Genomic DNA, 18,382 nt, shown 5'->3' with positions numbered 1-18,382 from the left:
ATAAAAATTACTCAATTTACGGTAACATGGGCACGTAGCACTGTCAAATACAAAGAAAAGCTGAGCCAGCAGAGCGAGTTCACTCGGTACTATTCCAGTTCAGCTCACCGCATTTTCTCTCACACCTTGTGGTATCCACACTCTCTTCTCCCCCCAAAATCATTACATTTCGGAGCAATTCTGGAACGGAGTACTAGAGGAAGAAGATGGGTTCGCTTGGGAGAGCAATCTACACCGTCGGATTCTGGATCCGCGAAACGGGTCAAGCCCTCGATCGCCTGGGCTGCCGCCTCCAGGGCAACTACTACTTCCATGAACAACGTACGCCACTCCCGATCCTCAAATTATTCGTGTTTTTTCTGATTTAGCGTGTCAAAATTAATAGGATTATATGGCTTCCTGATTGTTCTAGGGAAGTGGAAAGTTAGGGTTTATCTGTTTGATTAGTGGCATTCATTACCTTATGTTAGCGGGTGTATATACAATGTGTGCTCATTTGCCTGACCGTATGATGTGTTTGATGTTCTAATGTTTGTCACCGACTGCTGGTTTTGAATATTTTTGTTGCTTTTGATTGATTTTTGAAAGGAAATGATGATATTAGATTGATTTTTGATAAGTGCATTGGATTAGTAATGAAAATATGTGAACTTTGGGCTGGGGTTTCCTTGGTCCTTGCTGTAATTCTCCTCCCATCCCCTACTATCCCCTTCTCTACCTAAAAGCAGAAGATTTAATTGTTGACTCTTTTTAACTTAGTTTTATTTTTTTTTGGGGTCCCAGTGTCTAGGCATAGAACTCTTATGAACTTGTTTGACAAAGCTCCTGCTGTTCATAGAGAAGCATTTGTTGCCCCAAGTGCTTCTATCATTGGGGATGTTCAAGTTGGGCGCAATTCCTCTATCTGGTATGGATGTGTTCTGCGAGGTATGATTTACAAATTATTTAAAAACCAGCATTCAACAATCGTCTGCATTTAGTTTATCTAGAAGAGATTTCATGTTGTTAGCAGTAGATGTCAACTGCCAATTTATCTTTTCTACTTCCTTCTTGAGATGCATGATGCTTTTTGTTTTTAGTAAATCACTAAAAGAGTCCCAAGCTATCTCATCATTGTTCTTGTAACATGGCATCAGGTAGTTTTAAAAAATTAGCTATATCCCTATACTATGATATATGAATCTTTGTCAACAGAAAAAGGAAAAGGAAAGGTTATTTTAGATGGACATTCACTTTTTGGTGGTTGTGGATACATGAAAACTCAAAACAGTGGGTATGACTTATCATAGATTCAAAAAGGAAAAATAGAAGGGAACTACAAAAATGGAAAGCATGATTATTTTGTTTACTAGACGATCAGTGGTAGAGCAATAGATGTAGGCAGGAACCTGTGTTGAAACAAACTAGTATTAAATAAAGATCTCTCTAGTATCTTTTTAATTGTTTAACTGTGCAATAGGATGATAATGGTGCTTGTAAAGTACATACTAGAATGATTAATTGATCATATGGTTTAAAGGTTAGTTCTGTATTCTTGTCAGATTTACAGCTTATAGATAATGTAATGCAGTCTTAGGAAAGTGTTTTCAGTGAAATGGCTTATTGTGACCTGTAATTTTAGTGGGATGAGAAGAACAGAGCATGAATAAAAATTGGAATTATAGAGCATGTGTTTCCCAAGTGACCTCAGTCATGTAACTCATGACTGCTAATGACAATCCTTTTTTTGTTTCAGATTTATCACATATTCATGTTAAGCTCTCAAGATGTATCTGCATGTACAAATATTACCCTCCAACTTGCATCTTTTTATATTTTCTCTCCATTGTTTCATTTACCTATTTTTGTATAAATTTGAATGTTTGCTGCAGGTGATGTGAACAGTATAAGTATAGGAGCAGGAACCAATATCCAGGACAATTCTCTTGTTCATGTAGCCAAATCCAATCTTGCTGGAAAGGTTTTGTCAACGGTCATTGGCAACAATGTTACTGTTGGTCAGTAATAAATCAAATATACTTGTTTCCTATGTATTATATATATTGCTGATAACGAAGAATAACTTTTGACATTGAATTGTAAAGGTCATAGTGCGGTCCTGCATGGGTGTACTGTTGAAGACGAGGCGTTTGTTGGTATGGGTGCAACATTGCTTGACGGGGTGGTTGTTGAGAAAAATGCCATGGTTGCTGCTGGTGCCCTTGTGAGACAGAATACACGCATTCCATGTGGAGAGGTTTGTACCCTTCTAGTATTAAATTGTCAACTTTTCTGACTTGTTTAGCATCATAGCATTGCTCAAGGCACTTGTAGCATCATTTACCAACATTTCATTAACAGTATCAAATAAGTTGTTTCTTTAAATTCGTGGTACCAGAGCTTCTAGTGAATGCAATAGGATATCTTGAGTTTTATCAACAAGATGGTTAGATATAGGAGTGTTGTTGAATTGCTCGTGTCTGTGCTTAATAAACACAGGTCTGGGGTGGAAATCCAGCAAAGTTCCTAAGGAAGCTCACAGAGGAAGAAATAGCCTTCATCTCCCAGTCGGCCGCCAATTACTCCAATTTAGCACAGGTTCATGCCACTGAAAATGCAAAGAGCTTTGACGAGATCGAATTTGAGAAGGTACTCCGGAAGAAATTTGCTCGTAAGGATGAAGATTACGACTCGATGCTGGGCGTGGTTCGTGAAACACCCCAAGAGCTCATCCTGCCAGATAATATTCTACCCGATAAGGCACCAAAGGCTACTTAAGTTTGAGTTAGTTTCAGGTTGAGTAGCTCCCGCCTCCCGGATTTTGAGGTTTAACAAAGGAAATGAAATGCCTTTGTTTCATATCCAATAATTTTTGGGACAGACAGTTGTCAAAGATTGATCCCAGTATGCAGGTTTTGCATGTCTTGTGTTGTACTCCTCTGCTTAACCACAGACGCCATTTTTTGTTTTATTCTTTTTTTAAGCGCCACAATGTAAACAGGCTTCGAGTGTTATGCTTTCAAAATAAGAACAGGCACAACATTCTTCTCTTATTCTTATAGCTCAGTCTCTTTATCTGTCTTCCAAACCACCAATCCGCCATGTTCTTGGAATTCATAATTATAATTGTGCTAAGTTTAGTTAGTTAGTATTTTTTTGTGGGTTTAATAGGGATAAATAAATTTTATTGATAAAATAAAAAAGAAAGAAAGCCGAGTGTAAACACAGAAATAAAGTATTTTTTTAGTACTATTGATTTTATTACACGGTAGTATTTATTCAATATACCTTTTTTAAAACTAATATCTGTTTAATGTTTTTTCTTTCTCAAGAACAATTACAGAGGTTTCAATTGAGCACAGACTTGACAAAATAGAATTTATTTAGTACGTATCACTTTAATGACATCAAGTTTTCTTTTTTTTTTTTTTTTTTTTGAAAACATCAAGTTTTCTTTATAAAAAGAAAAGAAAACAACAGTCAACAGAACGGAGTGACGGACCCAGGGGCAAGCTCTTTAGACTAAATTTGCGGAATGCTATAATTTCAAACTCCTACTTTTTCTCTTTATTTTTATATTGTTGGACACGTGGCCATTGTTTATTGGCAGGTAAACACAAGTGTGCTCAATATAATTACAAAATTTCAGTATTGTATTTTCGAATTCCGATAAAAATAAAGAAATTGCCTTTATTGTATTATTCCCATCATACCCTCTCCAGTCTTTCTCCTTTTTTCCGCGAAAAGTGATCAGCAGCAAGCACACTTCAGCAGAAGAAGAGGGAGAGAGGGAGAGAGAGAGAGAGGTTGATTTCCATGGAAAACCTCTCACACTCTTATTCGAAGAGGAGTTACCATAATGCAAATGGCTTCACGGCGACAGCTAGCAAGTCAGCGTACGATGACGACGTTTTTGGAGGCCGGACGAAGCTCAACGTGCCTACACGTTCTCCACGCCTCGAGGACTACACTGAAGTTTTCGGAGGCTTCCACTCCTCCCGACCTTACTGCATTCCGATTCTGGATCTTCCGGTGGCCGGCAATGGCGAGGTGGAGTTTCCTTTCGATCTCCGGCCCTCGCGGTTCGACTACTCTGAGATTTTCGGAGGCTTCAGGGCTGTAGATTTTGCTGTTTCATATGAGGATTTGCTGCGACAGTCGAGTGATGGTTATGATTCTTCTGATGAGGCCTGGTATGATCTCTCCACTTTTTTTGCTTCCTCGTTGTAAACTGTAAACCAAACTCTTAACAGAAAGAGGAAACAAATAATTCTTTAGCTAATTTTCTTATTTTTTTCTCATTTCGGATTTAATATTAATAACCATGTCCAATATTACTGAGACAATGAGTTAGTATGATTCGGATAACAGGATTATGGTGAAGGATGGAAGTTTTGTTTGTTTCTTCTATGCTATAATGTTGTAGGGATGGTGTTACAGGCTCATTAAGGATGCTTTATGAGTATTTAAAGTTTTTGTTTTAGTTACATTTCTCTGTAAATTTCTATTGCAGTGTGCACTTTGAAAGGTTTGTAAAATTATGTCTAATAAAAAGTTGTATGTAATAAGAATGGCAATATTTGGCTCAACTTTGAATTTTGATAATACCACATTTTCTTGTGTCTTGTGATCATAGGAGTCCATCTCCAAGTGAGCTGCTGTCTGATGAATTTGATCCTTTGGCTTGTTCTGAAGATAATCAGGGTTTGTTTAGTTCTGATAAGTTTTTTACTCTGACTGACATTAACTTGAGAACTAAACCTTCTCAATTACCACCATCCTCGAGACCGCTGTCAGCCTTTGGTATAAAAAGTGACCAATCTGATAGACCAAATTCAAGTTCCAAAGGTTCTGCAGATTATGCTTTTGAACGAATATCTGGTGAAACTTCACCACCTTCTTTTGGTGAGGAGGTAGATACAAGTTCACCTACTGCAGCTTTAAAAGATGCAATAGCAAGAGCACAAGAAAAATGTCAACGTGCGAAGGAATCAATGGAGAAAAAGAAGCAAGGTCTGCAAAGCTGTAAGGGACATTCTGATAACATTTCTACAGAGGATGTTACAAATGGTATGTTTGATGAGACCCCTGAAGGAGAAGAAAAGGAGGAAGAAAGAGGAGCTCTTAAAAGCAACATGAAGGAAAATCAACTAAAAGAGTCTATTTGGCTTGACAAGATTGATAAGAAAAGTAAACAGGGAAATGAAAATAATATCGACGATATTGTGATGGATCTTGAACATGTACAGAATAAGAGAGATCAAGATTTGGCTTGTAAAAGAGAGGATGAGGATAAGGAGATGCAAGATATGTTTAAGTGGGACCAAACTTACAAGCACTTCACAGTCAAGAATGAGGAACCTGAAGAACAGAATGTGAATCATGAAAAAGAGGAAAGTAAAGGAGGTGAGAGTGAGGTTAGAATCACAAAGATTCCAAAGCAAGTACAAGAAGAGGAAAGATTTTCCTTAGCTTCAGAGTCAGAATCTGAAAACATATCTGAATACTCTGATGAGCTTGAAGAAATTGAGGGCATAATTGTAGATGGTTGTAAGCTAGAAGAATTGGATGAAAACGCCAGCTATAATGAGCAGATAACTATAGACTGCGAGAGTGGTGAAGCACTTGATAGGGCATGCGTATCAAATGATGAAACTGTACATGTTCCCCTAATGCATGAGAAGGTGGAGAAAATTTTTAAAAATCTGGAAACAACTCAAGCCACATTTTCATGTGATAAAAATGAGGTGAAAATANTTTTTTTTTTTTTTTTTTTTTTTTTGAAAACATCAAGTTTTCTTTATAAAAAGAAAAGAAAACAACAGTCAACAGAACGGAGTGACGGACCCAGGGGCAAGCTCTTTAGACTAAATTTGCGGAATGCTATAATTTCAAACTCCTACTTTTTCTCTTTATTTTTATATTGTTGGACACGTGGCCATTGTTTATTGGCAGGTAAACACAAGTGTGCTCAATATAATTACAAAATTTCAGTATTGTATTTTCGAATTCCGATAAAAATAAAGAAATTGCCTTTATTGTATTATTCCCATCATACCCTCTCCAGTCTTTCTCCTTTTTTCCGCGAAAAGTGATCAGCAGCAAGCACACTTCAGCAGAAGAAGAGGGAGAGAGGGAGAGAGAGAGAGAGGTTGATTTCCATGGAAAACCTCTCACACTCTTATTCGAAGAGGAGTTACCATAATGCAAATGGCTTCACGGCGACAGCTAGCAAGTCAGCGTACGATGACGACGTTTTTGGAGGCCGGACGAAGCTCAACGTGCCTACACGTTCTCCACGCCTCGAGGACTACACTGAAGTTTTCGGAGGCTTCCACTCCTCCCGACCTTACTGCATTCCGATTCTGGATCTTCCGGTGGCCGGCAATGGCGAGGTGGAGTTTCCTTTCGATCTCCGGCCCTCGCGGTTCGACTACTCTGAGATTTTCGGAGGCTTCAGGGCTGTAGATTTTGCTGTTTCATATGAGGATTTGCTGCGACAGTCGAGTGATGGTTATGATTCTTCTGATGAGGCCTGGTATGATCTCTCCACTTTTTTTGCTTCCTCGTTGTAAACTGTAAACCAAACTCTTAACAGAAAGAGGAAACAAATAATTCTTTAGCTAATTTTCTTATTTTTTTCTCATTTCGGATTTAATATTAATAACCATGTCCAATATTACTGAGACAATGAGTTAGTATGATTCGGATAACAGGATTATGGTGAAGGATGGAAGTTTTGTTTGTTTCTTCTATGCTATAATGTTGTAGGGATGGTGTTACAGGCTCATTAAGGATGCTTTATGAGTATTTAAAGTTTTTGTTTTAGTTACATTTCTCTGTAAATTTCTATTGCAGTGTGCACTTTGAAAGGTTTGTAAAATTATGTCTAATAAAAAGTTGTATGTAATAAGAATGGCAATATTTGGCTCAACTTTGAATTTTGATAATACCACATTTTCTTGTGTCTTGTGATCATAGGAGTCCATCTCCAAGTGAGCTGCTGTCTGATGAATTTGATCCTTTGGCTTGTTCTGAAGATAATCAGGGTTTGTTTAGTTCTGATAAGTTTTTTACTCTGACTGACATTAACTTGAGAACTAAACCTTCTCAATTACCACCATCCTCGAGACCGCTGTCAGCCTTTGGTATAAAAAGTGACCAATCTGATAGACCAAATTCAAGTTCCAAAGGTTCTGCAGATTATGCTTTTGAACGAATATCTGGTGAAACTTCACCACCTTCTTTTGGTGAGGAGGTAGATACAAGTTCACCTACTGCAGCTTTAAAAGATGCAATAGCAAGAGCACAAGAAAAATGTCAACGTGCGAAGGAATCAATGGAGAAAAAGAAGCAAGGTCTGCAAAGCTGTAAGGGACATTCTGATAACATTTCTACAGAGGATGTTACAAATGGTATGTTTGATGAGACCCCTGAAGGAGAAGAAAAGGAGGAAGAAAGAGGAGCTCTTAAAAGCAACATGAAGGAAAATCAACTAAAAGAGTCTATTTGGCTTGACAAGATTGATAAGAAAAGTAAACAGGGAAATGAAAATAATATCGACGATATTGTGATGGATCTTGAACATGTACAGAATAAGAGAGATCAAGATTTGGCTTGTAAAAGAGAGGATGAGGATAAGGAGATGCAAGATATGTTTAAGTGGGACCAAACTTACAAGCACTTCACAGTCAAGAATGAGGAACCTGAAGAACAGAATGTGAATCATGAAAAAGAGGAAAGTAAAGGAGGTGAGAGTGAGGTTAGAATCACAAAGATTCCAAAGCAAGTACAAGAAGAGGAAAGATTTTCCTTAGCTTCAGAGTCAGAATCTGAAAACATATCTGAATACTCTGATGAGCTTGAAGAAATTGAGGGCATAATTGTAGATGGTTGTAAGCTAGAAGAATTGGATGAAAACGCCAGCTATAATGAGCAGATAACTATAGACTGCGAGAGTGGTGAAGCACTTGATAGGGCATGCGTATCAAATGATGAAACTGTACATGTTCCCCTAATGCATGAGAAGGTGGAGAAAATTTTTAAAAATCTGGAAACAACTCAAGCCACATTTTCATGTGATAAAAATGAGGTGAAAATAATTGAAGGTTACAATGCTGAACTGGAATCAGAAATTGGAGCCAATAACTTGCTGGCTAGAGAAAGACTCAACTCATTCACAGATAAGGAAGAGAACATGCAATATGGAAAAAGTAAAGTTGTAAGAGAAGTTGCCAGAAAGCCACCTTGTTTGGATGCACATTTTAAAAACGCAAAAGATGTTGTCAATGGCATGGAAAATTCATCATTTAAAAGGGAAAAGATTGCCTCTGAAATGGCTTGTCATTCTGAAAACTTACAAACAATAATTCATGAAGGGCAGAATAGGATCAATGTTGCAGCATTGCAGTTCACCATTTACAAGGAAGTTGATAATGAAAAGTTTGCTCGGCATCAACTGGTTAGGGATGGGGCTGAAAATCAAGAGAAAATTAGAGATGCTTTGTCAGTTGTTCAAGAAGATGGAGAAATCTTATCAAGAATAGACAAAAGAAGCACAAACTATTGCAGAGGAAGAAAAGAGATGAGCTCAAATGAGTGTAGGAATGTTGTAGAGCAAAAATTTGAAATATTGAAAAAGGAAAAAGAACCGAAGAATGAGTATCTCAGAAAGATAGAAGCTGAGAGGGAGAGAGAAAGAGAAAGAGAAAAGGACCTGATGGCTGTATCTCTCAACACTCTTGAAAAGTCGTATGCTGAAGCCAATGGGAAAATAGAAAGGGCTGCATCAGAAATGTGGCAAAGAGGAACTGCAAATGTGAAAAAATTAGTAAAAGCGTCTACTGAGGTTGGGCTCAGAGCAGAACCTGCTGTAGTAGAGAGAGCAACTGCAGAGGCTCAGCAGCGTGCTTCTGAGAAGGCAACAGCTGAGAAGACTGCCCATGATACACGAGAACGAGTAGATACATTATCTTCTCATAGATTTCATACTAGTTCTGACAATACACTAATGGGACAGGATTCGTTCTCCACAGTGAGTACCCTTTTTTCTCTCTTTTTGTTCCTTATTTGGATACTAATTTACAAGCTATAGTATTAATCAAGGGATAATGACAGGATCTGCTGGAGCACAAGAACCACGGGAAATCAAAGTTGAGATATTCATATTCTTCAGCTAATGCAGGTATGTATATGAAGTTTGCATTATTCTTTATTCCCTTGTATTGGTCTTAACTGGCAGAAGGCATTTATTTGTAGGCATTGAAGGTGAATCACCTCAACGATGTAAAGCTCGCCTAGAGAGATATCAGAGGACAGCTGAGCGTGCAGTATGAGATTTCTTTCTCTTTGACCATAGTTATTGAGTTTTCTCTCTACAGTCTTCTCTATATCTGTGTGGTGCCATTTCAGGCCAAAGCTCTAGCTGAGAAAAACATGCGTGATCTTCTTGCTCAAAGAGAGCGAGTGGAGAGGAATGTATGCATCAATCCTAATTGTAGTTTACATATTTACCTATCTATTGCATATGGTCTGATGCGATGATATGTTTGCACTTTGCAGAGATTGGCAGAAACTCTTGATGCTGAAGTTAAGAGATGGTCAAGTGGTAAAGAAGGGAATCTGCGTGCATTGCTTTCAACATTACAATATGTATGATATCCTTATACAATGCATGTTTTAGTGTATTTGTGGCTTTACATTTTTATGTTATCTTGATGGAATCTTGTACTGAAGAATTCCTAGCAACCTGCTTCTTCTTCTTCTTTTTTTTTCCTTCACAAATAGAGGGATATGTTTATTTGATCATTAATGGTAGTGAAGACCAAAGTGGAAGTGATGCATGACTATATCTTTTTGGTGTGAATAAGCAATATCCACAAACTTTTCTTTTCTAGTTTAGGTGATTATCTAGGTGCCTTCCTTATCAGTACCATGCCTGAGACAACTATAAACTTGATGGTCTTGTTGGCAGATTCTTGGACCTGAAAGCAGTTGGCATCCCATTCCATTAACGGAAGTAATAACTTCTGCAGCTGTTAAGAAAGCTTTTAGGAAAGCCACCCTCTGTGTGCACCCTGACAAATTACAACAACGCGGTGCAAGTATTCAGCAAAAATATATATGCGAGAAGGTCTTTGATCTTTTAAAGGTGTGTTTCAGATTTATCTTTACTTTTCTTCTCCAACGTGATGATGGTATGGTAGATCCCTTTTAGTCTAAAAAGATTAGCTAGTGAGCTTAATAAGTTGGGGAAAGTGAGTTTTTGGTCCATTAGTGGTTGAGAAATAGCCAAATTCTGTCCTTGGTAAATGTAGTGATCAAATCAAGTCCCTAGTTCTCACAAAAAGTTGCACAGGTAGTTCCTCTCTGTCAAGAATTGTTAAGAGACTATTAGAAACTAGAGTGGCCAAATGAGTCTCTCATTTGTAGCAAAGTGGCACGATGTGTAGAGTAATTCATATATTCATCTATAACTTCTATTATGTATCTTACTTCAATGAATCTTGAAAGAGTTTAGCAGTGCCATTTTTATAATCTTTATACCATCTTTTGTGAGACCAGGACTTGATTTGGTCACTGCAGGGGACTGATTTGACTATAACTCTACCATTAAGGACCAAACACGCAGCTTCCCTTATAGATATTACTAAGTAACAGTTTCATGTGACATGGTGCAAAAAGCATCAAATTTTTCTTCTTTGAAGTATTTTGTAGTAACTTCTGTCTTGGTACATCTTTTAGGATGCCTGGAACAAGTTCACCTCAGAGGAGCGGTAGTTGAGGCTTTAATCTAGCTGTTGTTGTATGGCAACTCCTGTAAGTTTACTTTGTGTATTTAATCATTAGCGTTTGAACGTGAGACCGAATATTGTGTAGTTAATTTGCCAACATGATGGTCCTGTAACACTGCTATAGAAGAAATTCTTAGTAAAAGGGTGCAAATTGTATGAATTTCCAGGGAACTAGAAACTGGGTAGACCGCTTCATTAAAATTATTCAGGACAAGCATCCCACTTATTCTTCCAGTTTTATAAATGTAATACAACATTTTGAGAGGACCAATGATACTCAAGCTTCTAAGGTTTTGCCATTCTCCCATTCTTGTTCTTTGGGAGGAGGTTTAATAGAATATGGAAGCACACACTTGTTCCGCAAGGTCTCTATAGCTTCTCTGTACATGTCCTCCAGTGTGTACTTGAACTGAAATCCAATGTCTAGTAACTTCTTGGATGACAAAGACACAACCGGCAGGTCCTTTTCAATACCCTTAAACCTGTCAAAAATCCCAGCCAAAAAAACTACCTTATAACCAGCAAGCTATGAGTTGTGAGTATAATTATATACTGTGTCTGGCTTACTCAGAGGGGACATAGTATTCTGGCCAATTCTGTCTGATCATCTTTGCTAAATCGTGAATGGTAGCATCATGAGAAGAGCAGATGAATCTTCCCTCTGCTTTGCGATGCTCAAATAAGAATATTTGAGCCTCGCAGAGATCATCCAGATGCACATATTGCCCTTGCTTAATGACAAAGTAGTGAGCTTCGTTCCCTATAGAGACCAGACAAAGTAATTATTAAACAGATTTCTTGAGTTATAATTTGCAGAAAGAACAAGTATTCATGAGAATACCTGTTACTGGTGAGAGTGCGATAATGGAGCTGAGTGGTACTGTTGGCACGATGGATGAGCCAATGACTAGTGGTGGTATGATACTGATGAAGTCAATTTGCTTTTCTTTAGCTGCTTTCCATGCTTCCTTCTCTGCCTGTGTCTTGGATGCAAAATACATCTGCAGATCAGAGGAAGCAAGAAGAAGCTGATGTTAATATGTTATGAGAAATATGAAAAACCAGGAGAAAATGAAAGAAGCTAAGAGCAAACCCATCCAGGCATTTTCTTGGCATATATGAGATCCAAGTCACTCCAGCTGCTTTCGTCGTAGACGGGCTTTGGGTTTTCTTGGACGAGGAGAGTTACAGCAGAGGAAGTGAAAACCAGCCTCTTCACAGTTTTTGCTTTTGCACAGGAGTTTATGATGCTCAGGACCCCCTTAACTGCCGGCCTGATTATCTCATTCTGCCATATATATACACACCTATAAATCCAATAGGAAAACCACAATCCCTACTGGGTAAATCTTACCTTGTGATCCTAGTCCGTATAGGATCATAAGGAGGTAAACCAGGTTGCTTAATTCAAACCAAGAAGACCTATAGCTAACTAACTCAAATCAAGAAGGTCAATAAGTCAACTTGTGACCTGGTGGTTATCAAGTTAACAGTCCGACCAACTTGTCTTGAGAAGATTGTTATTTGGTACTAATATAATGAAACTTGTGCGTGCATGCAATGCATGGGGCCGGGAATGAAGTTGCTTACCTGAGGGTCATCGGACACGACATCCACAGGGGTGGCGGCCACATGAAACACACCTTCACACCCTGCAATGGCGTCGTCAAAGCTTCCTTCTTCCTCCAACACCCCCTTCCACAGCCTCAAGTTCCCCTCCGCTTTCGGCAGTTCTAGTAAGTGTTTCACCTTTTTCGTGTTCCCTACGTTTCAACATACATGTTGTGTGCGTGCAATGCACTTATCCATTAAACTCTCATTTCTACGATCTAATTCTATAAAAAGATTAGAGTTGACAAATAGTAATTTGTTTAGAATAAGTAGGAACGTTCGTACCGGGGTCTCTAACGGTTGCATGGACGACGTAACCTCTTTGGAGGAGCTTCATGACGAGCCAGGAGCCGACGTATCCAGCAGCTCCGGTGACGCAAACTTTGGGTGCCGGAAGAGTAGGGGCATGATCGCCGCCCGACATTCTAAGTATAATGCTTAATTAATTAGATGGCTTAGATCGAGCTAAAGGTGTTGCATGCTTGTTTTTGAAGTGAAAGAGATGAGCTTGAAATGACCTTTTTATTTTTCATAAACCCTCTTCTGTAGGCCAGGCTTGGGGTGGATACACACGTGTTCAACCCCCAGTTTGGTGAAGAGAGTTAGATTATTATTGTAAGTTTCTTTAATTTAACTCAAATAAGTACGGAGTAATTTTTTTTTTTACCTTTAAAACTGTGTACATGAACGTAATATATTCACGTGAAGCTTTTTTTTTTTTTTTTTATAAATAACAATATAGTTGAGCACTCAAACTATATTGTTATCAACAAAAATAAGGCGAACACTATTTAGATTTTATTAAGAGAGGTTGGGAAAAAGTTTTATTGGAGTTTGATTGGGTACATGGGTGAAAACAAAAATTTTCAACATCTTAAATCATTCTACCCAATTACAATATTTATAGGAGAAATGAAATTCATGATAGCACTAATATTGCGTTTACTATTTTTTAATGCTTTTTTTTTTTCCTCTCTGTTTTCTTTTTCCCTTTCCTTCTTATCCCTTCTTTCTCTCACTTGGTAAACCTCGGCAAAAATAGAATGCTCTAAGGTTGTGTTTATCCTTGCGATATTCCTTTTTTTAAAAACTGAATCCTATTTATATTGACGAGTTAATGACATCTGGGTCCTCTGAGTATAATGATTTTGTCACGAAAACAAAAGGGTCCCCTTTTGTCTTTGTAGCCGCGAACCGACACATCAGCGATAAACAAGTCATTTTAGGTGTAATTGCATTAACTTACGTTGTTTAGGGACTCAATTGTAATTTTTTTTTTAAATTTTATTTAGTGACCTAATTACAGTTTGATTAAACATATTAACATATAGTTCACAAAAAATTAACCTATAAGATATTAAAAACCCCCCGAATTAAGACATTGCTTGAAACTCCCAAATAAAATAACACAAACATTATTTAATACCTTGTGGTCTAGTGGCACCCAGTTGCACCCTACATGGGAGGCGGTGGTGGGTTCGAGCCTCAATGGAGTCGATATTAGCTCTTTGTGCTTCATTTGGTTGAAAAAGTAGCTATGTAAAGACATATTAAGATGATTTTTTTTTGCCACTATCATGTAGTGTGATTCTTATACTACCTTTAAAAAAAAAAAAAAGATGAAGATGAATTTTTTATTACATTAGGTATCTAGCTTATATATGCAGTTATGCTAAACCAATTCTAAATCCTAATAGCCTGTGTCCAAAAGTTGTTGGAAGAAGTAAATCACTAGTGGCACTACTTGTCAGTTCTCAGGTTATCACTTCTATCAATACAGTTTGCGCACAAGGAATCTTTATCTCTTTTGATTGATCAAGACTTTAAGGTGATCGGTCAAATCAATTGAGCTAGTTCCATGAAAATAATTGTAATGATTTTTTTTTTCTGCACCAAGAATATAATACCCAAGCTCCTTGAATTTGCCTTAATTAGACGACTATGGCATAGGTGTTCTTAGCTTATTCTGTATAATGTTGAGCCAATTTAGTGTTTTGATTATTTTCCAATTTTAATAAGGGAATGTGTACCTGTGCCATCGAAATGTTTTTCTTCCCTTAAAGTTACACTTCAAAAAGTTATTAAAAAAAAAAGAAGAAAAAAAAAAAAAGAAGACATAAGTCTGGTTCGAGTGACAATCTAACTCTAGAGATCGAAGAGAAAGATAAGAGAACAGAACGTCTCCAAACAAATTCAATATATTATTCATCCCTTAGTCATTTTCAATAATAGCAACTACAACAACATTGCACCATGAGTGTATCAATGTGCTTCTCTTGTTCAACAGCAGGAGGTGCTCAAGCTTTTAAGGGCACTACCTTTTGCTTTTGTTCAATGGCAGTGGGTTCTTCCAATTTTAAGGGCACAGTCTCTTGCTTTTGTTCAATGGCAGCAGGTTTTAAGGGCACTGTTGTGGCCTCTTGCTTAGTAGGTTCTTGGACTTTTAAGGGCACTGTCTCTTGCTCTTCTTCATGAATTGCAGCAGCTTCTTTAGTAGAATAGGGAAGTAACCCTTTCTTCCTCAAGGTCTCTATAGCTCCTCTGTACATGTCCTCTAGAGAGTACTTGAACTGGAACCCCATATCTTGCAACTTCTTGGATGAAAAATAAACCACAGGCAAGTCCTTTTGAATACCCTTAAACCTATCAAAATAACCAACAAATGGCATTCTTATATTACAAGCCACCTAGCTTGATTGGGGATTGTGGTTGATTATTAGTAGAGGTGTCAAACAAGCAGGCTAGCTGAAATTAAAATTAAGTCCAAGTCTGATCAATTTGGATCGGCTTGGCTCAATCAGCTCATTTGCTATAATGGATAGGGCTAGTCTATTTGGTTTATACTACGGACATGGCTAGACTATTTTTTTTTTTTTTTTAACATATAGACTGATTCGGTCCATTGACCTTGTATATTTATTAAAAGATATAACATACATATATACTCTAAAGGAGTAATTTCACATTAGAAATTGTGAGACTGGTTATATGACTTTTAAATTGTTATGCATTTACTATTTAGTTAGCTAAGTGTCTAATAGCATATTAATTAGTAATTACTACCTTAAAATATTTTAAAGTTGTAAAATTCTATTTGCTCCAAATTGAAAAAAAAAATAAAAAAAATAGTTAGTAGTTGCAAATTATTAACTTATTATTACTAATATTATTATATTATTCCGTGATTTCTTATTTTCTTGTTATAATTCTTAAATTAAATAGTTAAAAATAAATATGTAAACTTGTAAAGTTGAGTATATAATTTTTAGTATTTTTTTTTAAAAAATTAAGACTATAGATCAGGCCCGATTTTAGATCTTATTATTTTTGACCGGGCCAAGTCTGGTGCAAACTTTAATTAGGCCATACCGATTTAGTCCAAAAAATAAACAGACTAATGGGGGTCGGGAGGTTCAAGCTCGTCCTTTTGACACCTCTGAGTAGCAGTAGATAGAATTAGTATGTTATATGTGTAGCTTACTGAGAAGGGATGTAGTATTCAGGCCAATTCTGTCTGATCATCTCCGCTAAACCGTGGATGGTTGTATGGTGAGAAGAGCAGATGAATCTTCCTTCTGCTTTGGGATGTTCATACAAGAATATGTGAGCTTCGCAGAGATCATCCAGATGCACATACTGCCCTTGCTTAATGATGGAGTAGTGAGCTTGGTTCCCTATATATTATATATATCACAAAGTAAATATATATAGTTTCAATTCAGGGAAGAAAAACAGATCTCTTGTATGTGGTAATTTTTGCAGGTTTAATTAATTTGAGAAAATACCAGTAATTAGTGAGAGTGCAGTGATGAGGCTGGGTGGGAATGTTGGGGTGATGAATGGGCCAACCACTAGTGGTGGTATGATGCTTATGAAATCAATTTTCTTCTCTTTTGTTACTTTCCATGCTTCCTTCTCTGCCAGTATTTTGGATGCAAAATACATCTGCAGATCAGTGCAAGAATAACAGTATAATTCTCAGTCCATACCCTTTCCAGAGAAGAAGAAGCAACCACAACTAAGTCAGTCAAAATGTTAGTTTGGTAATCACAAACTTCCAAGTTCGACTCAGAGTGAGAGCGGCTTATCGACTTTGATTTACCTTTTTTGTGGTCCTTTGTGGTCTTTTGCTAACTATAGGGTTACAAGGTAAGATTTCCTTGTGGTCCTTTGCTAGCTATGTTAATTTATCTCATTGTGGTCTTTTACCCGCTATGGAGGCACAAAGCGGCGAGATTTCTCTGTAGTTCTTTGCTAATTAGGTTGGTTTACATCATTGTAGTCATTTGCCAGTTATTAAGTCACAAAGCAGAATTTACCAATTACACACATATTCTAAGATAGTTGTTGCGGGTGTCCTTGCTATACAATAAAAAGCAAAGGAAAAAGAAGAGAAGATTAAACTAACTCTCACCCATCCAGTCATTTTCTTGACATATATGAAATCCAGATCACTCCAGCAGCTCTCATCGTACATAGGCTTTTGTTGTGGTTGGACGTTAAGAGTCCCGGCAGAGGAAGTGAAAACCAGCCTCTTCACGGTTTTGGCTTTCACGCAAGAGTTTATAATGTTGAGCACTCCATTGATGGTTGGTTTTATCACTTCATTCTACCACAATTTACACACACATATATGTTATAATATATCTAACAATTTAATTTATCAAGTGGATGGCCAAAAGCCACAAATAAAACTACTATGATTTAGTTCTGAAAAGTCAGCTTAATTTACTCATAGCTGATCCGCTCAAATCAAGAAAACTACTTAGTTACCTCGGGATCCTTGGAATCGAAATCCATAGGGGTGGCCACATGAAACACACCTTCACACCCTGCAATGGCTTCATCAAAGCTTCCTTCTTCCTCCATTACTCCCTTCCATACTGTCAAATTCGTGTCGGCTTTCGGTAGTTCAAGCAGATGTTTCACCTTTTTTGTGTTCCCTACATTTAAACGAGACATATATATGATCCTTGCTTGAAAATTAAATTAAATTGAGAAAACTATGCACGTTTTGTTTTAAGCTAGATTTAATTATATATATTTTTTCCAACCCCAAGTGCCCCAAGCTCCAGCTGCACAAAGCTTCTGAGAAGTTACCCACATTGCCACTGATGAGACTCCATCTCCGATCTTTGCTCTCAAACTTGGCAAATTATTGTGTGAACCATGGTCCACATAGTATTGTATGGACCATAATAAAAAGTACATTTGTAATATGTTAAATGTACATTATTTGTGTATTGAATGTACATTATACGATATAATGTACATTCAGTACACAAATAATGTACATTCCCTGAATACAATATACATTTTTAATATACTAAAAATACATTATTTTCATACTAAATCTACATTATTTGATAGTATGTCTATATAACTGTGTGGACCATAATTCACACAATAATGATTGTTAAATTTCATCATTGTGACCAGTTGAGTTGGTCATGGGGGCTAAATTTAATTATATTGTGAGAGTGAATAGGTAGGGTAAAATAAAATGGTACCAGGATCTCGAACGGTGGCGTGAACATGGTAGCCTCGTTGGAGGAGTGTCATGACCAACCAGGAGCCGATAAAGCCAGCAGCTCCGGTGACGCACACTACTTTTGGATGATTAGCGTCCACCATTTTTCCTCAGATCAATATATAAGCCAAGAAATCAAAGTAAAATTGGGTTGTACGTTGAATTGTGGATCTGCTGCGCTGCAAGTGAAAAGCCTTATAGAATGATCCAAAGTTTTATACACGTTAAGTTGGTCATCATGACAGTTTGGTCCGCTCGTCGATATAGATAGACTGAAAAGCCAACCACGTGCGTGCATGCTTTATACTCGACATCAACCCCCCGTTTGGTGTGACCCAACAACACAACCTTTAATTCTATTATTGCATTGGAACAATAATAATAATAATAATACTAATAATAATAATAATAACAACAACAATAATTATTATTAAAACACCACATGTTAGCATGGTTAACCACACTTCAA

The 18,382-nt window shown here is 37.3% G+C and overlaps 4 protein-coding genes across 5 annotated transcripts; 2 read left to right on the top strand and 2 right to left on the bottom strand.

The window, feature by feature from the left end:
* The first annotated feature begins 74 nt into the window (after positions 1–74).
* Positions 75–3,038, top strand: LOC115998072 (gamma carbonic anhydrase 1, mitochondrial-like). The gene is made up of 5 exons (XM_031237541.1): positions 75–321; positions 784–927; positions 1,872–1,997; positions 2,085–2,236; positions 2,479–3,038. The coding sequence occupies exons 1-5, from the start codon at positions 207–209 to the stop codon at positions 2,755–2,757; spliced, it is 816 nt and encodes a 271-aa protein (XP_031093401.1). The 5' UTR covers positions 75–206; the 3' UTR covers positions 2,758–3,038.
* A 720-nt stretch (positions 3,039–3,758) lies between these two features.
* LOC115999111 (auxilin-like protein 1) lies at positions 3,759–11,043 on the top strand. 2 transcript variants are annotated; one of them, XM_031238880.1, is made up of 9 exons: positions 3,759–4,172; positions 4,616–5,726; positions 8,072–9,013; positions 9,097–9,163; positions 9,238–9,308; positions 9,391–9,456; positions 9,541–9,630; positions 9,953–10,129; positions 10,723–11,043. In XM_031238880.1, exons 1-9 carry the CDS (start codon positions 3,796–3,798, stop codon positions 10,756–10,758), a joined length of 2,937 nt encoding a protein of 978 aa, XP_031094740.1. In that variant the 5' UTR covers positions 3,759–3,795; the 3' UTR covers positions 10,759–11,043. The 2 variants fall into 2 exon arrangements, with proteins under 2 accessions (XP_031094740.1, XP_031094739.1); XM_031238879.1 differs by lacking the exons at positions 3,759–4,172; positions 4,616–5,726 and adding an exon at positions 6,104–6,517 and having other exon boundaries at positions 6,961–9,013.
* On the bottom strand, positions 10,933–12,857 carry LOC115999112 (dihydroflavonol 4-reductase-like). The gene is made up of 6 exons (XM_031238881.1): positions 12,669–12,857; positions 12,363–12,535; positions 11,866–12,060; positions 11,614–11,773; positions 11,340–11,532; positions 10,933–11,254 (listed from the first exon to the last, which is right to left on the bottom strand). The coding sequence occupies exons 1-6, from the start codon at positions 12,805–12,807 to the stop codon at positions 11,050–11,052; spliced, it is 1,065 nt and encodes a 354-aa protein (XP_031094741.1). The 5' UTR covers positions 12,808–12,857; the 3' UTR covers positions 10,933–11,049.
* Positions 12,858–14,563: 1,706 nt separating this feature from the next.
* Positions 14,564–18,103, bottom strand: LOC115997971 (dihydroflavonol 4-reductase-like). Its single transcript, XM_031237395.1, has 6 exons — positions 17,894–18,103; positions 17,157–17,326; positions 16,798–16,992; positions 16,169–16,328; positions 15,865–16,057; positions 14,564–15,026 (listed from the first exon to the last, which is right to left on the bottom strand). The coding sequence occupies exons 1-6, from the start codon at positions 18,015–18,017 to the stop codon at positions 14,681–14,683; spliced, it is 1,188 nt and encodes a 395-aa protein (XP_031093255.1). The 5' UTR covers positions 18,018–18,103; the 3' UTR covers positions 14,564–14,680.
* Positions 18,104–18,382: the final 279 nt, after the last annotated feature.

The sequence above is a fragment of the Ipomoea triloba genome, chromosome 12 (genome assembly GCF_003576645.1).
Source record: "Ipomoea triloba cultivar NCNSP0323 chromosome 12, ASM357664v1".
Classification (NCBI taxonomy): domain Eukaryota; kingdom Viridiplantae; phylum Streptophyta; class Magnoliopsida; order Solanales; family Convolvulaceae; genus Ipomoea; species Ipomoea triloba.
Note: the sequence above shows the minus strand (reverse complement) of the source record. Positions and strands in the feature narration are given on the sequence as shown.

Bases quoted from the DNA above. Each gene is read 5' to 3' on its own strand.
- LOC115998072 (XM_031237541.1), top strand. From the start codon at position 207: ATGGGTTCGCTTGGGAGAGCAATCTACACCGTCGGATTCTGGATCCGC. The intron at 1,998-2,084 runs GTCAGTAATAAA...TGAATTGTAAAG, and splicing joins TGGCAACAATGTTACTGTTG to GTCATAGTGCGGTCCTGCAT. The intron at 2,237-2,478 runs GTTTGTACCCTT...TAATAAACACAG, and splicing joins CACGCATTCCATGTGGAGAG to GTCTGGGGTGGAAATCCAGC.
- LOC115999111 (XM_031238880.1), top strand. From the start codon at position 3,796: ATGGAAAACCTCTCACACTCTTATTCGAAGAGGAGTTACCATAATGCA. The intron at 4,173-4,615 runs GTATGATCTCTC...TTGTGATCATAG, and splicing joins GATTCTTCTGATGAGGCCTG to GAGTCCATCTCCAAGTGAGC. The intron at 9,457-9,540 runs GTATGCATCAAT...TGCACTTTGCAG, and splicing joins GAGAGCGAGTGGAGAGGAAT to AGATTGGCAGAAACTCTTGA.
- LOC115999112 (XM_031238881.1), bottom strand. From the start codon at position 12,807: ATGTCGGGCGGCGATCATGCCCCTACTCTTCCGGCACCCAAAGTTTGC. The intron at 11,774-11,865 runs GTTTGCTCTTAG...TCTGATCTGCAG, and splicing joins CCAAGAAAATGCCTGGATGG to ATGTATTTTGCATCCAAGAC. The intron at 11,533-11,613 runs GTATTCTCATGA...TGGTCTCTATAG, and splicing joins CGCACTCTCACCAGTAACAG to GGAACGAAGCTCACTACTTT.
- LOC115997971 (XM_031237395.1), bottom strand. From the start codon at position 18,017: ATGGTGGACGCTAATCATCCAAAAGTAGTGTGCGTCACCGGAGCTGCT. The intron at 16,329-16,797 runs GTGAGAGTTAGT...ACTGATCTGCAG, and splicing joins TCAAGAAAATGACTGGATGG to ATGTATTTTGCATCCAAAAT. The intron at 16,058-16,168 runs GTATTTTCTCAA...TATAATATATAG, and splicing joins TGCACTCTCACTAATTACTG to GGAACCAAGCTCACTACTCC.